The sequence below is a fragment of the Ornithodoros turicata genome, unplaced genomic scaffold, assembly GCF_037126465.1.
Source record: "Ornithodoros turicata isolate Travis unplaced genomic scaffold, ASM3712646v1 ctg00001050.1, whole genome shotgun sequence".
In the NCBI taxonomy this organism is placed as follows: domain Eukaryota; kingdom Metazoa; phylum Arthropoda; class Arachnida; order Ixodida; family Argasidae; genus Ornithodoros; species Ornithodoros turicata.
In genome coordinates, this window is record NW_026999449.1 from 223,836 (window position 1) to 247,100 (window position 23,265).

At 46.8% G+C, this 23,265-nt stretch overlaps 3 protein-coding genes and 1 long non-coding RNA gene across 5 annotated transcripts; all 4 read right to left on the minus strand.

The window, feature by feature from the left end:
- Positions 1–8,322: 8,322 nt before the first annotated feature.
- Positions 8,323–9,411, minus strand: LOC135376176 (uncharacterized). Its single transcript, XM_064608773.1, has one exon. The coding sequence runs from the start codon at positions 9,409–9,411 to the stop codon at positions 8,323–8,325; it is 1,089 nt and encodes a 362-aa protein (XP_064464843.1).
- A 1,137-nt stretch (positions 9,412–10,548) lies between these two features.
- LOC135376177 (uncharacterized) lies at positions 10,549–11,862 on the minus strand. The gene has a single exon (XM_064608774.1). The coding sequence runs from the start codon at positions 11,860–11,862 to the stop codon at positions 10,549–10,551; it is 1,314 nt and encodes a 437-aa protein (XP_064464844.1).
- Positions 11,863–12,705: 843 nt separating this feature from the next.
- Positions 12,706–13,496, minus strand: LOC135376184 (uncharacterized). 2 transcript variants are annotated; one of them, XR_010417568.1, is made up of 3 exons: positions 13,449–13,496; positions 13,014–13,243; positions 12,706–12,937 (listed from the first exon to the last, which is right to left on the minus strand). It is a non-coding gene; the product is annotated as an uncharacterized LOC135376184 (long non-coding RNA). The 2 variants fall into 2 exon arrangements; XR_010417567.1 differs by lacking the exon at positions 13,449–13,496 and adding an exon at positions 13,325–13,369.
- Positions 13,497–17,474: 3,978 nt separating this feature from the next.
- On the minus strand, positions 17,475–18,830 carry LOC135376179 (uncharacterized). Its single transcript, XM_064608775.1, has one exon. It carries the CDS (start codon positions 18,828–18,830, stop codon positions 17,475–17,477), a length of 1,356 nt encoding a protein of 451 aa, XP_064464845.1.
- Positions 18,831–23,265: the final 4,435 nt, after the last annotated feature.

A 23,265-nucleotide genomic window follows, 5' to 3' on the forward strand; every position in this document is an offset into this window, starting at 1 on the left:
CAAATAAAAGAAGATAATGATAAACACACACACACTACTCTCCAACTTCCACATTTTTCTTCGTTTGTCTCTATCCTGAGACCACCTCCGTCTTCACTTTCTCACGGTCCACTGGTCACCTTTGTACTCCGCACCCGTGTCCTCATTCCGTCGCCATAACCCCCCCCCTTTTTATCCTTAATTCCTCGAACGTCACCAACAAGTGTTCTCGTTTCCTGTGTATAAGCCCTTGGGCTCGCGTTGTTTCGCTTCTGATACCCCTGCTTTTGTATTTATGTTCTTGTGATTTTTATCTGTTGTTTGCATCCTTTCCATCAACCTGTTACCCTCTCATGCCAGAACTCCCCCTTCAACTGTATATATGTGCCTGTACCATGCTTACATTTTTGTAACCTGAAGAAGTGCAGTCTCGTGCACGAAAGTCTTGTTTACCATGTGTAAATAAATAAGTTGTTCCTACCGTTTTAATATCACTCTTTGATTTACTCACCACCGGCAACTTGACATCGCCTATTTTTTCTGCCTTCGTATCTTCTCTAGGAGCGACTTTGAAGTTGGCTGATTTTGGCGGAATACTACGAGGAAATGCTATTGTTAACCATGATAGTAAGTGCTTCCATATACTTCGTATAATTCCTGCTTTAACTTCAGGTAAGTACCGTTCGTTAAAACTGTTAATTTTCATGAGTCAGAGAAAAGAAGAGCGCAAACGGCTTCGGTTTTCTCTCTCCTTCACCTCCCACACATTCGAGCAACAGGCAGACGAGCACGAATGTAAACCATTTCCCACGACGCATTGCGCGATGCGCTGACCACTGATCTCGATTGTAAAAGGCTGGATCGCGGATAGGGAGCGCGAGCGTGAAGAAACCGGCCGCCATCTTACTGTACCCACAACAGTCGCCGCAGCGATCATGGCAACTTCTTGCAATTACGGTCGTACCAGCCGTACCGGCAAGGATACAGAGCCGAAATTTCTACAGGTGAGTCATTCTTTATCAAGGAATACATAGGCGTCCATTCTGTACATTTATTTGACAATTATGAAGTGTTTCTTTGCCCAAAACCAGCACTGGGTGCAAGTTGTTTGATCGCTCTTCCGAGGTTCAATCGAACACACTTGCATTTTACCCGGCGGCAAATACAGTTTGAGTGCATAATATGCTAGAGAGAACATGTTACACTACACTGGTAGTGCTGTCATCAATATATGTGCGAACACTCGAGAGCTTTTCTGCATGCATTGCTAGCATGGTACACGGTGCTCTCTACGGAAGCAAGTGCACATTCATTTCTTTGAATTACCTTCGCGCACAAGTTCGGTATTACGTCATAATGAGACCAAGATTGTCACCCTTTTTCATGTATTGGTATTGTTTTGTGCCTTGGTTTGATTTGTGACAAAGAATCCTACGTAACGGCGTGTAGCACGACTTGTATAACGCCTTTGTGTCTGAGCTGTATCGTCAGCTTGTTACGATAGTAATAATTTGTAGCGTGTCGCGCTATTTGTAGCAGTTTTTAAGGCAAAAGTGGTCTCTCAATACAGGTTTCGTCATGAGGGCTACCCAGTGAATAATCTGTGCAGTGTGATACGGCTGGGTGTACAGGTAAGTATCACGTTCCTCATCCACTGGTCTCTACTTTACAGGAAGGAACAACCTCAGTGCACGCACTGTGGTTAGCCTCTCTCAGTTTTGCATATTTTCTTACATGTTCACATCAGAAACACACCTTACACTTTAGGCTCCTTCACCCAGCAATATAATAATTAGAGATTATAATTCTTTTTAGAAGAGTTCCCCATATTCTTTTTAGAATAGTTTTTAATCTTTTTAATTTTTAGAAGATACAGGGATTGTAAACCATGTTTTAAACTGATGTTTTAACATTTGTCCAATGCATTTATTAAACAACATATTCATTTTTAACTGGTTGCACCCAAACCAATGTTCTGATGTATTATTTCCTTTGTTGTTGATGCACCATAAAAATTGGAATAATCATCATCAATGCAGGTTACTTCACGGCTGCCTCGACATACTCAAGAAATGGGTGCAGACCCTGCATAATGCCCACAAACGTTGACTACCACAGCACCCCCAGAAAGTAAAGGCATATGTGTCACATGGGATTTTTAAAGGCATTCACAGTATATAATACCTTGTATGAACTGTTGTAGCGCCTCTACAGTACACTCTCAGAAATTAAAACTTGTCAGGGAACTGTGATAATTGTTTCAGTTAATAGGCATGCACATATATGCTATAAGAAGAAAATTATTTATTGAAAATGCACTTCTCTGGCTACTCATGTTGTTTACATCTACTGTTGATCACATTCATTTATCACATATTATATTCTTATATATTATTATTATATTATCACATATTCGATCACATTAAATTTAAAATTTAGCATATATGAGAAAATATCAGGAGGGAAGTTGCTATTCATTGCTCATTCCAACCTAAAATTGAGTGCTACAAATTTAGAGAGCGTACCTGACCATTGTCAGTCCGAAAATATATATTGCCATTGTAGCAAGGTCACAAAACAATAAATGTTTTGCGACCTCCCTGCACGTTCGTTGTATCCTGAAACGCGTAAGTGCAAGAAATAAATCTTGAACTTGAATAAACTTGATGTTGTATAAACTTGACATAAAATATTGAATAATTTCAATTCAATTTCAATTTTATTAGTAGTATTTGCAATACATAGTACACAGTGGGGGCCCCGTAGCAGAAGCTAGAGGTGGGGCCTCCCGGAAGCAATCTGAATATCATATATGTGGCGAAAACATCAGAACAAGGTATCCAATATAACGATGTACTGTCACAGTATGGGACAAAGCACAATACGCACAAAAGTAAAAGAACAAACAAATTAAATAAATATAAGAAATAAAAATAACTGAGATTGAGCAAAAATGTGACGTTTATGAAGGTGAACAGCGTAGGCGAAAAAGCCCATGGGTGAAAGAAGACAGATAGTTGAAAAAGCGTGCATGAAAAGAATGTGTATGAATATGCGTAACTAATTCATGAAATGGTTCCTTAAAATGATCCGAAAACGATGGAACGAATGTACTGACTTTAGGTTATCGGGCAAGGCGTTCCATAGTTTGGCAGCAACGAAGGTGAATGTTTGCTTCCCATAGTTGGTTGTTGTGCGTGGCAGGAGAAAATTACCGGAGCGAGGTGATCTAGATGGAACGACTACTGCAAGACACTGATTGTTGAAGACACCTGACAAATGCATGAGCTGACAAAGCTGTTGACAAATGCAACAGCTGCATGAGTGGCAAAATACGCAGTGATATGAAGAGGTGGCAACTGCTGCATACTGTGGGAGTGAATGTAATGATGCGAATTGCTCTTCTTTGTAAGCTGTTTAGGGACGAGAGATATATGTGGATCCCCATGATCTGATGCAGTAAGAGAGGTGGGAATGTATGAGAGCGTAATATAATGACACAAGTGTATGGAGTGGAAAAACATATTTGACCTTGGATAACGCATGAAGGCCGTAAGCCGCACGCCGACATATGTTTGAGATGTGTGCTGTGAGCTTGAAATGAGTATCTAACGTTACTCCCAGGAACGTTACCTTGCCAGTAGGTAAAAGAGAGCTACCATTTAGCGTTAAAGTTGGCATCAGCGGTAGTTTCCTCTGAGGGCTATGGAAGAGAATGAATTCAGTTTTTATTATTATTAATAGTTAGCTTGTTGGTGCGGAATATAATGAATGATATAAAATATTGAATAAACTAGAACTCGTATATTCTCTTTACTCATCATCAGTGATCTTCATTACAAAAGCATATCGTGTTAGACTTTTTTGTTTGCGTTTCACAGACTGGGTACATGAGGGCCAAAATGACAAAATCACAACTGTTTCAAGCTCCAAATAGTCCTGTTGCGATTTGAAGACCATACGTGGAGCTGCATTTTTGGAACATGCTCCACATAACAAGCATGACAAAGTCAGCACTGGATAGCAGGACCCCGTCCCCAAGCAGCTTTTCTCACGCTGTAGTTGTATTGAACAAAAGCATGTGAGTGCTGGAGAAGGACATTCAGTTTGGCACAACCGCGCCTGCAAATAATCAGAACAAATAAAGGAAGAAGCAAACAAACATAGAGGGGCTGTACTTCGAAAAGAGATAAGTCCTGTGTCTCGAGGAGGTGTTACCACTTTCTAAGTAACTAAATTGATTAAGCTTACATCACTACCTGATTAACTGTCCTAACGAGTGTGATCTAACTGCGTGAAGTAATTATTTTGGCTGCTTCGGTGTGTCCATATTTGCGAGGCAAAGCACTGCTGTCGTTTACTAAAAGACTCTTTCTAAGGCGATGCTTGACATAAATCATACTAAACGCATACACGGCTAAAACAACGGCTGTGATTCTACAGAACGATCTCTTTCTGCCATGCAAGTATATCTTTTCCTGGACCGTTCTTTATGGAACAATTTTTGTCCAGAACGCAGTACGGGATATTATATACATTGTTGTTGTTAACCTCAAGTCGTTTCTTATTGAAATATTGGCTGGGAAACGTGCTGTAGTACAATCCCCAGCGCTGCACTGCAGTGACGGTCTAGTTTCGGAATGCAAAACATAACGTAATTAAGAATCGAACGGCAGGACACCTGTGAAACACTGTTAGGATACATCAGTATACTGGCACCTTACAAAATTGTGTGATGACAAACAACGATCAATGCTAGCAGCGCAATAAATACTCACAATCTCTGTTGCCTCCGATTGTTTTCTATGGGCACACACAGCACTTTAGGGCCCACCAACATGGCGGCCCGAAGGCACGCCTCTCCCCCACGAGCCCCTCTCCCATGCGCGATCCAGCCTTTATACATAGAGATCAGTGGCGCTGACTTGGGCGACTGAGGGCCCCCGTGCGGAGCACAAGGGCAATATCTGAAATCGTTAAATCGTTAAATTAACGCGTTACTCGTGCCGTTACTTTCAATTCATGCAAAAATAACCGCCCTGTGTGCTTCGAAGGCAAAAAGAAACAAAAAAACTCCCAAGTGATTGGGACAGCTGAAATAGCGCGAAACACTCGCACGTGAGAAGTGGAATATTTTCTCCGCTTACTACAGTACAATAGCCCGACAAAGACACAGGAAATTTGTCACAGATCATTGTTATTTTGAGTCAGACTCTACTTCAAAAGTAATTGATTACTCAAAATTGTAATCGAATTACCTCAACAATTACTTATTCAAAAATGTTATTGATTACTCGAAAAAATTACTCAAGAATTAACTGATTACAATTAACGCAATTACTTGTAACGCGTTACGTACAGGTCTGGTTTCAACCAGGGAGTGAGTCTTGTTCGTCTCGTTTGTCCATTGTTTGTCTTTCTTGTTCGTCTTGTTGCCAAATAAAACGTTGGCAACACCTCTTACAAGATACACTGTCATTAACATCTCAGACAGTGCTGGTACGTTGCTACTCACTCTCTATTGTAGCCCGTCTCATATTTCCCGTTGTTTACCCTCTCTTTAAGTCGGGTTTACCTGCGTAGTCGCTGCCCTCCATTGAAGCAATGCATCCACCTGGTTTTGTTAGAACCGCATGTGCACATTTTTCAATGAGTGACTACGTAAGTGCTGTGTGTGTGTAAGAGTTCGTGCACTTTTTGGAATAAACAGGAAGCACGTTCACATCTCGAAGCTGTAGACCAAGATTAACACGTGTGAACAGATGAGTACTATTCATCCCGCGTTGCTGCCCCCGAGAAAAAAGGAAAAAAAGAAAAAAGATTTCGTCATGGCAAGACCGGTTATGATTGCGTGAATGTTTTAAGCAACTATACCATGTTTTCTACAACGGACCCATTATGGCCACTCATTGAAGAAACACAAGCAACTAATCACTACGTGTACGTTCAAGTCTAGTTTAGGATTAAGTGAAACTTTCTGTTTATTTGTGGTTAACACGCACCCTTCGTCAAAACCTGCAGGTTTTGACGAAGTTTTCACATGTGATAACTCTATGTCTTTCAAACTGATATCTTTCAATAAACCTGATATGATTTATTTTTGTCTGTTCTTGTCTGGTAGTGCTGCTCTGGGTGATGACGCACCATGTCTAATTATGCACTGCTTATTATTCATGCTGCTGACGTCAATATCTGGCATCATTTATTTACAAAAGTGGTAGTCCGCGCAGAGGATGGATGGCGCTGACGGTCTCTATCACGGCGTCATCTGAAGGCGCGGGGACCTATGGGAGTTTCGCTACCTGTCTATATATACCCTGGAGAAGCTTTGTAGCTGTTGCTCAGTTTCGCGGTTAGATATGTTTTTTTCTTCTTTGAAACGCCCACCTCATCATCATTGAATGTATGTCTGTGTGAGTGTGCTCATTCACTTTTGTCCAACTTCTCGTGCCCGTTACTACGCAGTGTTGCTATCACGGCACACCGCGAGAAGGGAGTCTCTTCGCGGTCTTCGCCTTCAGATATATGTCCTCCTCTCTCAGCTCAAATTTTTTCGCTCGTCACGTGGGTTACGCATCACTCTGTAAAGTTGTGTTCCTTGCGTCGTCTTCCTCTGTCAGCCTATGCAGTTTTTGAGAAGGTGTGTCGCGGAATCATGGGCATGGTTGCATTTTGGGATCTCCCGCGCAACGTTAGGCCGGGTCCCATAGCTTTATGCGAGCAGCAGCAGCAAAGCAGCAACACGGCAACATGGCAGCAGAGCAGCTTTCTGCTGCCGCTGCTCTGCTGCTGGAGGCGTCCCATAGCTTCGTTTTGAATTAGCGGCAGCAGCGGCTTAGGAAACACAAAACGTGTTGGGAACTGTGGCATTGTTTACATTTCGCACATTCCGAAGGCGTACGCAGCGGCTAAGCCTTTTAGCACACACGCCTATAGGAACGCAATCCTAGGTGAAAGCCGTTTGTGTGAGAGATATATTGTGGATTTGGAGCTCATAAATGAACTTTGAGATGAGTGTGGTGGTGGTCTGAGCCTCGTATTACCTGATCGGCTCTTCGTTGATGTGTAGTCAGTTTCGGGATATTCAACGTAGGTTCGTTCTACTGCTGTGCAGAACAGTCCTTGCTGTGTTGTGTGGAGGTTCTTCTACGGGATTTTGTCGTATAAATATTGCCTCGTTACTATAGTATCCGATATTTTGATTTACGGTGACTGTCAAATGCGTCCGTTGCTCTAAGTGAAATAAAATTGTCTAACGAAAACAAAGGCCCCTTCTGCTAGTATTCACTGCGTTCTGCCTGTTTTCACAAGGAATGGGTTCATTATCTATCTCTATCGAACACTTTTTTGTTGTGTGAACGTTGTCTATCTCCATCTAACCCTTTTCAAGGGTGTTTCATTTACAACCCCTAGCAAGGTCTTGGAAGACCGGCCACAAGGAATGAGGTCGGTATGGTATTCACATGGCATGGACGTGAAAGTAATTTGCTTGTACGTCATCAGGTCACGGGTTTTGAAGTACTTTCCTGAAAACAAGCGAACATGTAGCTACAACACGTAGGTTCGGTCGAACACTTTATTGAACTTTATGAACTGAATTATGTCCTGAAAGCGCACTTCACGCAGTCCAGATGATTGAACACTCGCTCCAAACTACTGGGAATCACAAGAGTCTTCAGAAACAAATCACAGAACAACCACACACAAACCGGCCGTCGCTCCCCGCCCTGCTAACCCTAAACACCGTCGAACGAAAACAATACCAACCAGCCTCCTGATTGGCTTTCGAGACCGGCTGCTCAGGCTGCAGAGCAACAGGGTATTCAAGAATGGACCCACGACTTTTCCAACACTTCAAACTTCTTTATGGAACTGGTCGGAGCGCCTCGCTCCATTCAACAACAGCAACATAACAAACAAAAAATATTACCCAATCATTGGCTCACACGCTATTTAAGGTCCCCGAGAGCCGACATCGTCCTCCTCTACTTACGAACGACAACGACAACGAAGGTATTTAACTCAAATCTGCAAAATCCTCCCCGGCAAAATGAGAAGTCTCATTTTTCTTGTGAAACTACTAACACACGATAACTAAGTCAATAAACCTCTAATGGATACAGCAACTGAATTGGTCTCCGTAGCACTGTCCCATCAGTCAATCTTACAGCGCACGCACGGACGTTACGATCTCTTCCGGGAAACAGCTCCACAACCAGTCCTGTCTTCCACATGTGCCGGGGCAGCTTTTCATTGTGCACTATGACCAGGTCCCCGACGCGAAGCGGTGTCGTTCCACCGGTGGATTTGACACTATGGGCGGACCGCAGCTGCAGAAGATATTCAGTTCTCCAACGTTTCCAAAAACAATCTAGTAGTTGTTGATGAAGCTTCCAGTACGCCCGCGTGTCTGTGGTCGGCCCCTGAAGGTTGATGTGGAAAGGTGGCAAAGAAGTCACCCGCTTCCCTACCAGGAAGTGGGCCGGTGTCTTCTGGTGTATCGTTCACAGCCGTCAGAGGGCGAGAGTTGATGACTGCCTCTACGCCATGTAAAACAGTGGTGAGCTCCTCGAAGCTGAAGCAGTTCCTCCCGAGAGTCCTTCTTAGCGCAGTCTTGACACTTCTCACCAGTCGCTCCCAGAAACCGCCCCACCAGGGCGCGCGTTCGACGATATATTTCCAATTAATTCCTACGGTGGTGAGGTGGTCCTGGAAGGCTGGGTCTTTCAGTGCTTTCCACACTTGCTTCTCGGCCTTCTTGAAGGTTGCGGCGTTGTCGCTGTAGATAACCGATGGAAGCCCTCGCCGGGAAGTGAAACGTTTGAACGCCAGGAGAAAACTTTGAGTCGTCATATCCGATACTAGTTCCAAGTGCACCGCACGGGTGACTGCGCATGTAAATAGCGCTATGTAAGACTTCTTGTTGCCTCCACCTGCTGGTGTGATGATCAGTGGTCCCGCGAAATATATCCCAACCACTTGGAATGGCCGGTTCTCAGTCACCCGCTCGCTGGGCAGTGGTGCAACAGGTGCCGACGCTGGCTTTACCCGGTGTCGTTTGCATGCGTTGCATCGAAAGAGAACTTTCTTGACTAGTTGCCGGCATCGCTGTACCCAGTATCGCTCTCGCACTTCGGTTATGGTGTCTTGTACACCCCCGTGGAGAAGCCGTCGATGAGCCGCCTCAACGATCAGTTCGGTTACTCTGTGTCCGTGCGGGAGGAGCACCGGATGAATTACGTCCGTTGGCAATGTCGAGTGCTGCAACCGTCCCCAGATCCTTAAAATATCATCCTGGTCCAGAAATGGCTGCAAGAGGGCGATCGGAGACTTCTGGCTCACCATGCCCCCATCTGCGAGCTCCTGTAGCTCCTTGTAGTACTCGGACCTTTGTGCCTCTAACCCAATGGACCTCCGCCTCATGAACCTCATTAGCAGTTAGGGGCCCTTGCCGCCTCTTCTTTCGCCTGCAACGGTCTGCAAAGCGGCGAATCCATGCTGTGAGCCTCAACACGAAATACCAACTACTGTAGTTCTCTAGCCTCAGTAGGCTGGAAGTAGGAGTGTCAGTGTCCACGAAGAGCACTTGTATCTTAACCCGTTCTGCTTCTACAGTCTCTTCGTTCACCTGCGGTTCGTGCGTGCCGCTGGGCCATAACTCCGCCGACTCCGACAACCATGCAGGGCCTCTGAACCATATCTTGCTGTGTAGCAGTTTCTCCATGCTTTCACCTCTTGTGAGCAGGTCCGCTGGATTTTGCTCCCCTGGACAGTGCCTCCAAGCAGCTGGATCAGTTGCAGTTTGAATTTCTGTCACCCTGTTGCGTACAAACTGCTTCCACCGCAGTGCCGATCCTTTAATCCAACAGAGTACGATGTTCGAGTCTGTCCAGAAGATTAGCTGGAGGGGAAGGTGAGAGAGCGAACCCAAAAGGCTGAACGATGAAAGATGAAAGTCACTGAAAAGGTTAGCCAGCTGTAGGGATCGATCCCACATCTTCTGCATTGCCGGTCCAGGGCCCTACCAATTGAGCTAAGCTAACACGCCTCTCCAGTGACTTTCGGGGTGCGTCATCTGAAGGGACGACAAACCAGCCACTCACTCTCAGTCTATTGTTGTTCCAGCCTCAGAACATCAGTTTATCTCTTGTCCAAAAGGCTTTTGGCCAGCCTACATCCTATTTGAGCTCCCATGAGCTCTAGGCGGGGTAGGGTCAGTGTTTTTAGCGGCGCAACTCGTGCTTTAGCAACCATCAGCGTGACCACGACCTTTCCATTGACGTCCTCTGTGCGCAGGTATACGGTGGCTCCGTAAGCCGACTGACTGGCGTCCGTGAAGACGTGCACCTGGATTGCGTTCGCAATGTCTTCAACCCCTTGGCTCACATACCGAGGTATTTCGATTCTTGCGATGTCCGGCAGTTCCTCGCACCAGCGCTTCCACTCCAAAACTATTTCTTCAGGTAGTTCGTCGTCCCAATTTATACCATGCTGCCAGATGCGCTGGAAGAGCATGCGAGCCCGTATCGTGAATGGACTGGCAACATCAAGTGGGTCGAAAATCGAGGCTTAGAGCTGTAGCACCAACCGTTTCGTGTTGCCCGCCGACGTGATGTTGGGTGGCCTGCATTCCGCGAGCTTGATGCTGTCAGTGTGTCGATTCCACCGTAATCCCAAAAGTCCTGTTTCTATGGTCGCAGCGTAGTGCTCTTCTAAGAGTGGCTCGTGATCTGCGAAGAGGCGATTGAGAACCGGGGAATTCGATGCCCACTTTCTTAACTCCATCCCAGCCGCCCTCGTGACGGTATTCGCGTCCTTGTACAGTTGTTCAGCTTCATCCTCGCTTGAAGCGCCAGTCAATAGATCATCCACATAAAAGGAATTTGCAAGATGCGCTGCCGTTTCCTGTAGGTGCTCTTCCACATTCTTTAGATGGTACCGTATTGTCGCCGACAAAAGGAAAGGACTGGAGGTTGTACCGAACGGTACTCTTGTCATTCTCCAGACTTCCACGTTTGGCCACTGACCATCTTCCTTCGGCGTTTCGTTACACCACAGGAAACGAAGTGCGTCACGATCCTCTTCCCTGACTACAATCTGGAGGAACGCTTTGGCAATGTCCACCACCAGAGCGACCTTGACCGTCCGAAAGCGCAGCAGCAGCGGCAGTAGTTCCGTGTTTAGCTTCGGTCCCTTTTCGAGATGCGCGTTCAGAGATGCGGTCCCCGGGGCATGCGAGGACGCTTCAAAGACAACTCTGAGCTTCGTTGTCGTTGAATTCTCCCGGACAACCGCCTGGTGTGGCATATAGTAAATATGCTCTGTTGGTGCTTGCTCCGCTTCGGTAACTACCTCTGCATGTCCGTCGTTGAGGTACTTCCTCATCGCACAATCGTACTCCAGCAGAAGAGTTTTGTTCGAACGAAGTCTCTTCATCAGGCTTCTCAGCCTACGCTCAGCTACTTCCCGGTTGTCCCTCAGTGTGGCACTGCCAGTCTTCCACGGCAAACTCACTTTATATCGGCCGTCCTCCTTTTGTATGGTGTCCTTGAAACGTAGCCACACTGCGTCGTCCTCTGAGCGCTGGTCATTTGCGCAGTCTGTTATCCCAAGACCTTCCAGCTCCCAGAACATTCGGAGATCAAACGGCCTTTCCTCGGTGCTTGCCTCCACGTGTAACGCGCAGGTAAGCGTGACGTCTCCGGTGACTAACGACAGGACAGCGGTGGGACCTTGGAACGTCCAGCCTAACTGCGTGTTCACCGCAACGGTACGGTCGCCCGCCCCTGATCGTCGCACATCGGACTTTAGGAACCTCCACATCTGATCCGCTCCAATCAGAAGACAGATTCCTGCTTCGGCTTTCGCCCCTGGGAAGAACATTTCGTCGGCAATGGAACCGTCCTCCCTTCTGATGGCGTCCACGAAGCTATCATTTGCCGTGGCTTCTGCCAGGTCCTTACAGATGAAAGGAATTTCTACGGCTTCAATCAGATGCTCTTTCTGATCGTACTGGCTCCGCAAACGCACCTGGACCAGTCTTCTTCTGTGTGAACTTACTGACGTTTCTGGGTCCCCAAATGTGTTCAGTCGCACGGTTACTTCATCCAGTACCGGTAGCCCCAGCTGCCGTGACACATCTTCTCGAACGAACGTTTTCTGACTGCCGCCGTCGAAAATACCTCGGATATATGCGGATTGATTGTCAGCGATGACCCATGAGCGGAACGTCTGCAAAAGTACCGTGGCACTGACCCTGTCTCGATCGGAGCTTCCCAGTAAACCACCGATGTCCCAAGGACGTCTACATGATGTTACCCTCAGGACAATGAAGACATCCTGAGGACATCCTGAAACATAATTTTGACATACTTGGGACGTACTCAGAACTGCCAAAATAACATCCTCGCACGTCCCAAGGAAGTCCATAGTACGTCAATGACGACCTTTTACGGACCTCTAGTGGACCTTTTTCCCGTGCCTTAGCCAGGCTTACTGGCGTTCTCTGAACATTACATCAACGCCGCACAGCAGTGCGTATCAGTGGCACAAACAAGCAACATTAGATCAAACACTTTATATCGTATGAAACTGAGCGTCATAGCATCGTATTACCTCACCAGGTATTATATCACAGCGTAACATGACCAGCATTTTTTTCGCATTATTATTGAGAACTTACATGTCTTTGAAAACATGATGTCCATGAACACACACAGCATCGGTCCACAAGAGGAAAAACTTAAAGGTATATGCTCGCAATGTCCGAAGTGCGACGCTGAAACATATGTTGAAGCACTGGCATAACCGACGACCATGCTGCACTGTGTTTCGTACAACTGGAGATTTGCGATGTGTCCAGCTTGCCTTTCGTGCGCAAAAATTAACGCTATCCAACTTCGGCTATATTCACTTTTCGCCACGGACTCCCTTCCCTGCCGCGTCATGTGAGCTTAACCTGCAAGAAATGTAATTTCAAAAACACTGCTACAGCAAAATGTCACTGTGAAGTACGCATCGACGTATACGCATACCTTTAGACACAGCGCCTATGGTTGCAGTCTGCAGTAGCCTAGCATTCTCCCTATCAACAGCCCTATTGCCTGCGAAGACGGGAAACGCATGGATAACCACGTAGTAGGAACGTGAATGCCTCGCACATTCACTACGTACCTTCAAAACGGGTAAAATCTTGAAAATGACGCGGGCGACGCCACTTGGAGATCCATAATTCACATTCATCCGCTACGACGTTTCCACACATCTGTAAAAGAGTCAACAAGGTGCGACACATTGTACTTCCCTGCAAATTCTTTATTAAAATCACTCAGCATTTTTTACATACAGTGGCACAGCCGTAAAGCCGTGGAGCACATGACGAAGTTGCACGAGTGAAGCGTATGCCCAATCTGTTTCGCAGTAAACACAAGTCACTGAAGAGCTCTGAAACGCACTTTAGCGTAACTTACCTGATGTCTTTCAACATTTCTGTGACCTTCCCACGTCGTGAGTGTGCTGTCCCAACGGCGTTGTTCACCGCAGTGAATACGTCGAAAGTATCTGAAATTCATAGATTAGACATTAGTAACGGGGCCACTGACGATGTTGCATCTTCACCTTGAAAAGTGCTGGTAGGGTCACGAGTACACTTAGCTGAAAGATAAAGCATAGCGTAATAGGAATCAAAAGGGTAATAATCACACTGCTAGCATAAAGTAATAGAACCCACACGCTAGGAATGATACCAAACAAAATTTGCACGAATCGTACAAACATAGAACTAACCTTTAATATAAGAAATCGCAAGGCTTCTGGACCTATCTTCCAGGGTGCACACATAAAAGCACCCCCAGGCAACACTAGTAGGGCATAAAAACACATTCACAGCAGTCCAGGGCACCAGAGCAACGACGGAACGCGAGACAACGGGAGCCAGAAAAAGGCGCGCGAACGCAATGAAGCTTGCAAGCGAAATGGACGCCGCCCGCAGCGCAGAAACGGCTGGAAGGCCACCTGCCCGCCAGGCCATGCCGCCATGCCCCAGCGCCCAGGCGCTCCTCGGAATGTAGCAAGGGAACGAAAAGTCGCGCGAAGACGGGAAAAACGCTATCGGAAAGAGGACGTTTTCCTCTTCAAAAACACATCTCAATCACCTTCCTACGCCAGCAAGAACCCGATATCGAAAAAAATGCCCCAGGCCCATGTATCAGAGAACCGCCGTTGCCATGGTGTCCTAACTCGAGAACCGAGAGGGATAGAAAGATGCGGTAAGTTTCTACGCGTTTCCCATGTCGAGTGCGTGTGCCCATTAAAAGGAAGTCGGATCCGCCTGGGCTTCAAGCCTGAAGACAGGGACAAAAATCGGTGAACGGTGGTCGGTGTCAGGAATTTCGAGAATGACGTCTTAACCACTGGAAATCGACGGCTGGTCTCAATTGGAAAGTTGTAGAGCAGGGAACAGAGCACGCGCACACAAAATTTCGACTAAATCGGACATCGGGTAATCGACTTACGACACCGAAAAGTGGGAAGCGTTTCAGGGTGGCTCTAGCCAGCCTCGCAGCTCGTCATGCAGGAGCATTAAAGTGGTATCTAACATGGCCAAAAACTGCTGTCATCTTGTAAAGCAGTATGTGAAAAGCATTCCCACAAAATATTTCTGTCCAAAGTTGTTTCACCACGGTGCAATTAATTTGGAAAATCGCTGCCCGGTGACAGGCCGGAGCGCTCCAACTGCAGACCACACCCACTCTACTGTGACGTTGGTGGTAGAGAGCCCCTCATTCGTTCGCAGGAAAAACCGTCTGCTACGAACATTGCGAGCTGTTTCTTGTGGACTTCTATTCTTTATATGATTTATACCACGTTTTCTAAAAAAACAAAAAACAAAGCATATATGTAGCCTGAGAGAATAAGATTACAATCACAAGAGTAATACTATATCCGTGGCTTCTGTGCAATCTCAAAATTCACAGTAGCAGAAAGCAAGGGATGGCGGCGGTATTGTGGCGCCACCTGTTAGCCACTGAACCAACTGCGTGGTGAAAACTGTCGGACAGGCTGCATACTGTCGAGAAGCACGGGATTTTCGCTGTACAAGCGCAGTTAATTTCGGGCTGCACCACTCGTTCTTCCCGTGGTATCTACGGTCCCAAAAAATTGTGGTTGTGTCGTGCACAGCCTTCAAACCCTCCATTTCGGACATCACGTGGCCGGAGAACGCATGGCGTCTCCGAAGCGGCAGCAGACGCTCTGGCCTGCGCGATGTTGCTCACCTCGATCATGTGATTGCAGGTCCAATGAGGAGCGTCCTCACCACTTGCGTCACATGTGACGCGTGTGGTGGGGCTCATCACGTGCCTATCGTGAAGGCAAAGGAGGGTGTTTCGCGCACGGGAGGTTCGGGGAGCTATTTCAGGCGTCCCAATTTCGCTACGGTTGTACAAATTGTGGGAAAACTGTTTTCGGCCGCCTAACATTCCATACTGACCAAAACCAGAGACAAAGTTGTGGGCCTCTAGACTGCTCCTTTAAGCCGATATCGGGAGAATGGAACATCGCGCGCCTGCGGGACAACCGCTGTTGGAAAGAGCACATTGAGACCTTCATAACGAAGGCAAACATGACCATGTGGCAGCAACGGGAAGGCTTTTTTTTGGGGGGGGGGGAAGCCGCTGGTCCCATGTATTGGGAGGAGTGTGAACGCGGAATCCTCTAACTCGAGAACTGCTAAATTTAGAGAGACGCGGTGAATTTTATCACGTGCTCCGCGTCGAGAACAGTGGGTTCTCCAAGTATGAACCCTGTCCGAGGCGAACTTCTTTCCAACAAGGGCACTGAAGTTCGGAAAAACGAATTTTACTAACGCGTCTCCGCCTACGAGTTCGAAACCACTACAGATCAGTTCCTGTGTGATTTGCGCGATCACACAGCTAATCCAGGCCCGTTCGGACCTGAATTTTGGTCTCGATCCAACAGTCCGGGCGGGATTTACAAGACTTTGAAGGTGTCAGAAGCACCGACGGTTGCCTAGAATTTTCAAATATCTGGACAACCGCCAGGATTTCTCACAAGCCGCAAGGTGCACGCGTAGGGGGATGGAAGGGAAATTCCTCACAAGAAACAGCATCCCGATATCGCCGCTGCAGGCCAAGATATTAGACACGGGAACCCATCGCGAAACACCGCGATGTCACTCTGATGGGGTTAAACCATCACTGGATGGCTAAAAGACGCCGCGGTATCAACCGCCACCTCAAGTGGCATGTGCAGTGCTCAGTTGGAATCTCTATGCATATCTGATCTATTCTGACCGATGATGTCACTACGGTGCCGTTGGGGGCCTGGGCACATTCTTCTTATTTGTCCATGCTACCAACCTTCCCGAACCGCGCTGTCTCAGATCCTTAGTCAGTTGGAATTTCACCCTTTCTATCTCTATGAAAATTGCTTGGCCCCTGGTGAAATCCAGCCCATCAACACTCCGTGATGAGAGCTTTTTTGGTCTTTTTAGACACGTCAGGACTTCGATCCTTATGGTGAGGGGGCACATTTCATCGCATTTTATGCCAGTGGGCTCGGGTATCCACACTAGCGACGAAACTCCTCATTATTAACCTTAGAAATAAAGTTGTTGTTTTATTGATACTCTAGGCCAATTCCTTCAATTGGTTTCGCATTCTTTGAACTGGTGCAGTGTGTACAAAACATGTTGGATTACATTAAATCAAGTGGAAATCAGCGTTTAGCATTTATATCCATTGAGCCAATTCATTGAATTGCTTCTTTATTCCGTGGGTACGGTCTTCGCCACACAACGTAGTGGAACATGATGTCGCGAAGGTATAGCTTCTCTTCAAAAACCCTGATTCTGTCAGTGAGGAACTTGTACCTGACGGCTACATAATGAACGAATTGACTGTCTGATTTGTATTTGGATCTCGTTGGAATTGTGGCGACAATTCAATGATGTTATGTCTTCTCGTTCCGGCAGGGAAGCACATCTGGAGATGTAGTTGTGTGTGTTCCGTTCTACATGGAGATATTGCAAGAGATATCGAGGTCTTCTCGGCCTTCCCAACTACCTTTATTAGCACTACAGTAAAAGGAAACAGAAGCTAGATACTGTGGTACATCTGCTAAGCTCGGACCATGTCGGGAGTTTCTTTGTAAATTCAGATGAATAATTTTTGTGTGTTGCCACTTCGGTAACACGGATAAAAATTTGTGTCACTGTTTTAGTTTCTTGCTGCACGCTGTTGAACGTTATCATAAGGATACAAAAAGATAATGAGCATCGAAAGTATGTTTGTATTCTACTTCTAAATCAACATCCGATCGGGACGCCATTTCGAAGTCCCAGCGATATCATTAAAATACATCCTGGCTAGACAACGCTAGGACGTTTCGAATGACGTCTTATTTACATCATTGGGACATTTTTCGCGGATCAGGACTTCGGGATCTTTTCAGGACGTCCATGGGACATCGGTGGTTTACTGGGTTGCTGCGTGCATGGCAACTGTGTCAACTTCTTTCGCTTTCGTGGACGAGCTTCCCGACCATTTAGGGTCGCACATGGAGGTCACGTGTTTCCCCTTGCATGTTAAGCATGTGACTTTTCGCCTACAGTCCTTAGCTCGGTGCCCCTTGACGGTACACCTGAAGCAGCGGCCGTCCGTCGCGAGTACCTTCTTCTTTCGTTCCATTTCAATGGGTGTGTTGCAATCTCCACTGCTGTGGTCTTCCGAGTCGCAGAAGATGCACTTTGACGTGGCTTTCGCTAATGACTGCAGTACGGCCGCGGCTGGGACGTTCTTCTCTTTCCGTAGACTCTTTCCCAGGGTTCCACCTCTGGGTGGCCCGTCTCTGTTCGTGCTGACCATACCGGACTTCTCACGGCTTTCCACTTCGATACGCAGGAAGTCCAGTACTCTCTCTAACTCCTTTTCGGTGTACGAGGTCTCGTGCTGTACTTCTAGTTGACCATCTCCCGATGCACTGTCCTGTTGAACAGCGGTTGCTGTTGCACGTGCTGATCGGCGATAGTACTCCAGTGTGATGTCGCTGGGTAGTGCCTTGAGAAGGATGTCCACCAGCAAAGCAGCGTACGCTGAGTTGGCAACTCCCAGAGCTCGCAGACCACGGATATGAGCCTGCGTGTGATCGTACAGCCGTCGAAGCCCTCTGACATCACTTGGTGACGTCACCGCTGGGAGAGTCCAGAGCTTCGCAAGGTGGTCCTGGGTGATCCATTTCCGGTCCCCAAATCGATGGGTTAGTATCTTGACAGCGTCCTCGTAGCACGCCTCCGAAGCTTGCAGACCAGCTATAGCGGCAGCGGGTGGTCCAGACAAGAGCGTCCGCAGGTATTGAAATTTCTCACTTTTTGTGAGATCGTCGTTTTCGTGCACCGCTTCGCAGAATTGTTCCCAGAAAGGGAGCCATCGATCCAGATCTCCACGGAAGGTCTGTAGCTGTAGCTTGGGTAGCTTTATCCTCTTTGACCTATCTCTTGTTCCCTCTTCGGTTACTGCAGAGGCCGTAGGAGGTCTGCGGTCACCTTCCGTTAACTCCGCAATCTTCGCCTTCAACAGCGCTGTCGTGTGAGCGATGCGATCCTCGTATTCCAGGACCATAGAGTACTCTTCAGCGAGGCTCTCAGTCGCCACCAACGCTTCCAGCTCCGTGTCGAGTTGACCGATTTCTCTGCTGGTCGTAAGAAGTCTCTCCAACAGTGACTCGTACGTATGTGCCGTAGTTCCCGTGTCTGCGAGGGCAGCCACCACCTCATTGATAATCTTCGTTGACTGTCCACGTCGCGCTCCTCGCTTGACCTTCAGACGTTCCATCAGTGCTGGCCGTTGATGAACCTTCGATAGTAGATTTCCCAAGTCAGCAGGTCCTCGAATCGATCGTTTCGGTATGTCACCGAGTCGACGTCCCGGGTTTCGGCACCAATAATATTCAAGAATGGACCCACGACTTTTCCAACACTTCAAACTTCTTGTATTGCCAACTGTAGGATGGAACAAACGAAAGCTTGCTCACTTCAAACTTCGTTATGGAACTGGTCGGAGCGCTTCGCTCCATTCAACAACAGCAACATAACAAACAAAAAATATTACCCAATCATTGGCTCACACGCTATTTAAGGTCCCCGAGAGCCCACATCGTCCTCCTCTACTTACGAACGACAACGGCAACGAAGTTATTTAACTCAAATCTGCAAAACAGGGCAGCACAGCCACAGCAACCAAAAATTCGGATACGAGAGCAGCAGGGAATTTCTGCAGCTCGGTAGCGCTGCTGCTCTCGGCCAGTGCTATGGGACCGCTCGTGTCGCTGTAGCTCTGCTGCTGCTGCTCAAATCGAGGCTGTGGGGCCCCGCCTTTACACCGTGCCTGCTTCATTTGACTCTCACTTCGTTGCAGGAGGCACTTCGTCGCAAGCATGGATGCGTCGATTCAAACTAGTATGCAGGAAGAGAAGTCACCACGATGGGAGCTCACACGAAGATAAATGCACCAGGCAATAGATGAAAGAAACGACCTTCAAGTGCGACGCTGCCTTGAGACGGCACCACACCTGAAGAAATGGCTGCATCCCGATAGCAACGAATCGGCCATGCACAGAGCAGTGGAGAATAACGCTTTCTACATTTATGTTTTGCTTCTTTCGCACGCGTGAATGTTCAGAAGTAAACGAGAGAAGCGATGCTTAGATGATTTGAATCCGCTTCAGCGATCAGAGCTTCAACGACAACGGTTCTTCGTTACGAAATACGAGGACTCTTACGTAGAATACCTGAAAAACAGAACAGATTGTCAAACGAAGCGTGTCGACTTCGAAACAAGTGTGGACCTCATGTATGACGCACTCGACAACATTGAGTTGATCCGACCTATTCTGCAAGTAGCCGCGACAGCGCATAATGTAAGGATCCGCTTCGACTTCGACAGGGGCGACGTCCAGCCCATGGTGGGATGTAGTGGAACGAGCGTTCTTGGAATAACAGACTATGACAAAGAAGAAATTTTCGTCGCAGCCAAGATGAAAGAATCAACCGACGCGACTCCCGAAGAAAGCTCCGAAGCGCTGGGAACACTAGCGCACGAGCTTTGTCTCTTTGCACTTCACCTGGTGTACAGGAACACGGGAAAGCCCTACTGTTCCCCTGACCTCGACGGGAACAGCGCTACGAAAATGTCCTTGATCGCATTGAGAGAAAAGGAAAGTTAGACGAAATAATTGGGCTCGCGTTCGATTACGACACTGAGCAGGAGCTCATCGTACGGGTGCCGCACATCCTTGCTCAGCATGGCAGTCCAGGAGAAGGACACGCCATCCTGGAAGGTCAGGCACCGGAGCTCCTCGAATTCTACAGAGGACTTGTCCTACCAGATATGAACAAATATATCAAGAACGCCTGACCCGGGTCGGCTAAAGACGCAGAAAACATTAACATCCAAAATACGAAACTCCAAAAAGCGGATAAGGTAGAGGAGCTCGGAGTAAACTTCGATAAACCAAAGAGACACCGGGACTTCAAGGATGTCCCACTTCTCATTCTCGCGGGTCCAGAACTGTCGCTGCATCGATACTCGCAAACGATGCCGTCAAGTCTACGGGACAGCCATATTTATTCTTTGAAGCCTCTCAGTGGGACTTCAAGCTTCAAGACGTGTTGATAGAAAACAAATGCAGCTTTGTGATTCTAACTTGCGACGATAGAAGAAAAACTTCCAAGGCACTCAGTCTTCTCAGCCAGGTTTGTGACGTGACGGCACAAGAGTCCTCCTCATTGTCTCTGACGTAGACAGAGACTTCTACGTCACAGAAGCACAACGGGACGCCTTCTTTGAGAAGAAACATCACGTTGCCGATGTCCCCGAAGTTAGTTTCAGCAACATCTCACGAGTATGCATTGACCAAGTACGAAAAGGAATCTGCATACAGTTTCAAGGCCGAGATCATAGAGTACCCTTGGAAGCCATTATAGATTTAGGTACCTTTGCAGATTTGCTGAGCACAGCAACATTCCTGAAACTATGCGAATCGAAGCTGATCGAAATTGGGTCGTCGGTTTCTAAACTGGAACGGTACGTTAGTGCTTGCTATATGGACCGAAGACTGGAGAGGAAGGTTGAAGTCGACGTCGCCAGGATTAGTTTAGACTCTGAAGACGAGGCCTTCGCCTTTTATGAATGTTCTCGAGCTACGGTTTCCACTTTTGTTGCAAGGGGTGTAAAAGTGTACGACGTGAAGGATTTGAATGGCTTTGAAAAGTTCGTGGTTCTTGAAAACAGGGACGCTTACGAAATCCTCACAAACAGAATGCATTTTCGTTGGAAAACTGTTCACCTGTTAAAATATGATAGGCTTCGAAATTCTTTCTTGTGGATCTGTTCAAATGGCTCTTTAAGTCACCTTCCGTGGGTGGGAGCAGAGAGCTACCGTGAGGATTACCTGTTGGAGTCACAAGAGAAGGTAGTCGTCATTTGTGGTGAACCCGGAATCGGAAAGAGTGCATTGGCCTGCCACATTCTGAGAGCCATAGAGAAAGAGAAAAAGAACAGCTGGGTGTTCAAGAGCAGCATTCAGGGACACCCCCTCTGAATCCCGGCTTGACCTGATGGCAGAGGACTACGCAAGGAAGCTAAGTTTACAGGGTGGTGCGTGAGTACGTGAGGAGGAACAGATCTGGGCAGGGAGAGGAGGACATATCTGAGGCGAACAATTCCCTTTTCGCGCCCCGACCTGATAACAACACCGATAACACGCCTGGGAGCATTCGCATAAGATAAAGAATAAGACGTAATGTATAACTGTGGGAACGAGCATGAGACCTTCCAGATGTCGGGAGATTGCCGGATGAAATTGGCAGGTTGGCGCCTGTTATAGCCTTCTGGACGACAAATTCACTAAATGCGAGTTCTAAGAGTGCAGCAAGGACAGCAGCTACGGTCCGCAGACGATACACAGACTACGTAATTTTATGATGATACCATCAGTATCAAATTGGTATCAAGAGTTATTACGAGCTAAAATAGAGGAAACTGACAAATTGGTGCCAGTGAGTGCCTCTTGGGCGACGATTTGGCAAAATGTCTGAAGTATATAGATTGGGCTTGTTGGTGTAAATCCACAAGCGACCAAAGAACAAACACGAAACAACAACAGTTTTTTTTTTTCAGTTCAAATGTTTTATTTTACAGCCTGTACAGAGGTAATGCCATACAAAATGGGGTAAAGAAATTGAATGCATTATACGGCACGAATTAGAAGGATCAAACGCCATAGGCGTGGAATTGATCCAATATTGTATGAATACAACTCAAGCTGACATACGACAGTGATCGCTAGGAAACACAAAATAAAAAATAAAAAATAATTAGTATTACAAACGACTCATACAGGACCAGGACCTTTCAATCAAAGAAGAAAACACCAATATCAACAACATGAAGAGTCAACACCTGATATGTAAAGCACCAACGACAATTACACAGCGCTTTCACCCATGAAATAATTATGAATCATCTTCCTGAGAACCACTAACGAATTACAAGTATGAATATAAGGTGGAAGCGAGTTCCAAACTTTGGCCGCGAAATACTGGAAAGAAAAGTAGCCATAGTTGGTTCGAATACTAGGCAAAGTCAAGACAAATGATCCCTGATTCCTTAATGGGATTACGCAGGTCTTGGCCTGTAAACTTACAAACGGTACGGAAATTAGACTGTGCCGCAGTTTGAAAACAATTACACACAATCTACGCATAAGCAAAACCTGAACCGACGGTATATTGAAAACATGATATACAAAAGAGACACTTTCTTGAGGCGATAGCGATAACATGGCACGAAGCGCCTTATTCTGGGCTATGCGCACTGGATGTGTCGTGGACCGGTATGTCAATGCATAACATTCAATGCCATAAGATATATAACTTTGAATATGTGACATGTATACTGTTCTGAGAACTGATAAGGGAAAGAGATATCGAAGTTTGACAATAGCATATATACCTGAGTATATTTTTTGACAGATGTGCGAAATATGTTCATGCCATGAGAGATGTTCATCAAACACTAAGCCTAACAGTTTAACTGACGAACGTCTCTCAATGATATGTGCACCTAGGGCCAGAGATATGCCGTGTGATCGAATGTGCACTTGTGGTGGCTTGAATAAGACATAGGATGATTTGGCTGGACTGACTACGAGTTGATTGTAAGTTAACCAGGTGTTTAACCTTAAAAGAACGTTATTAGCTTTTGCATA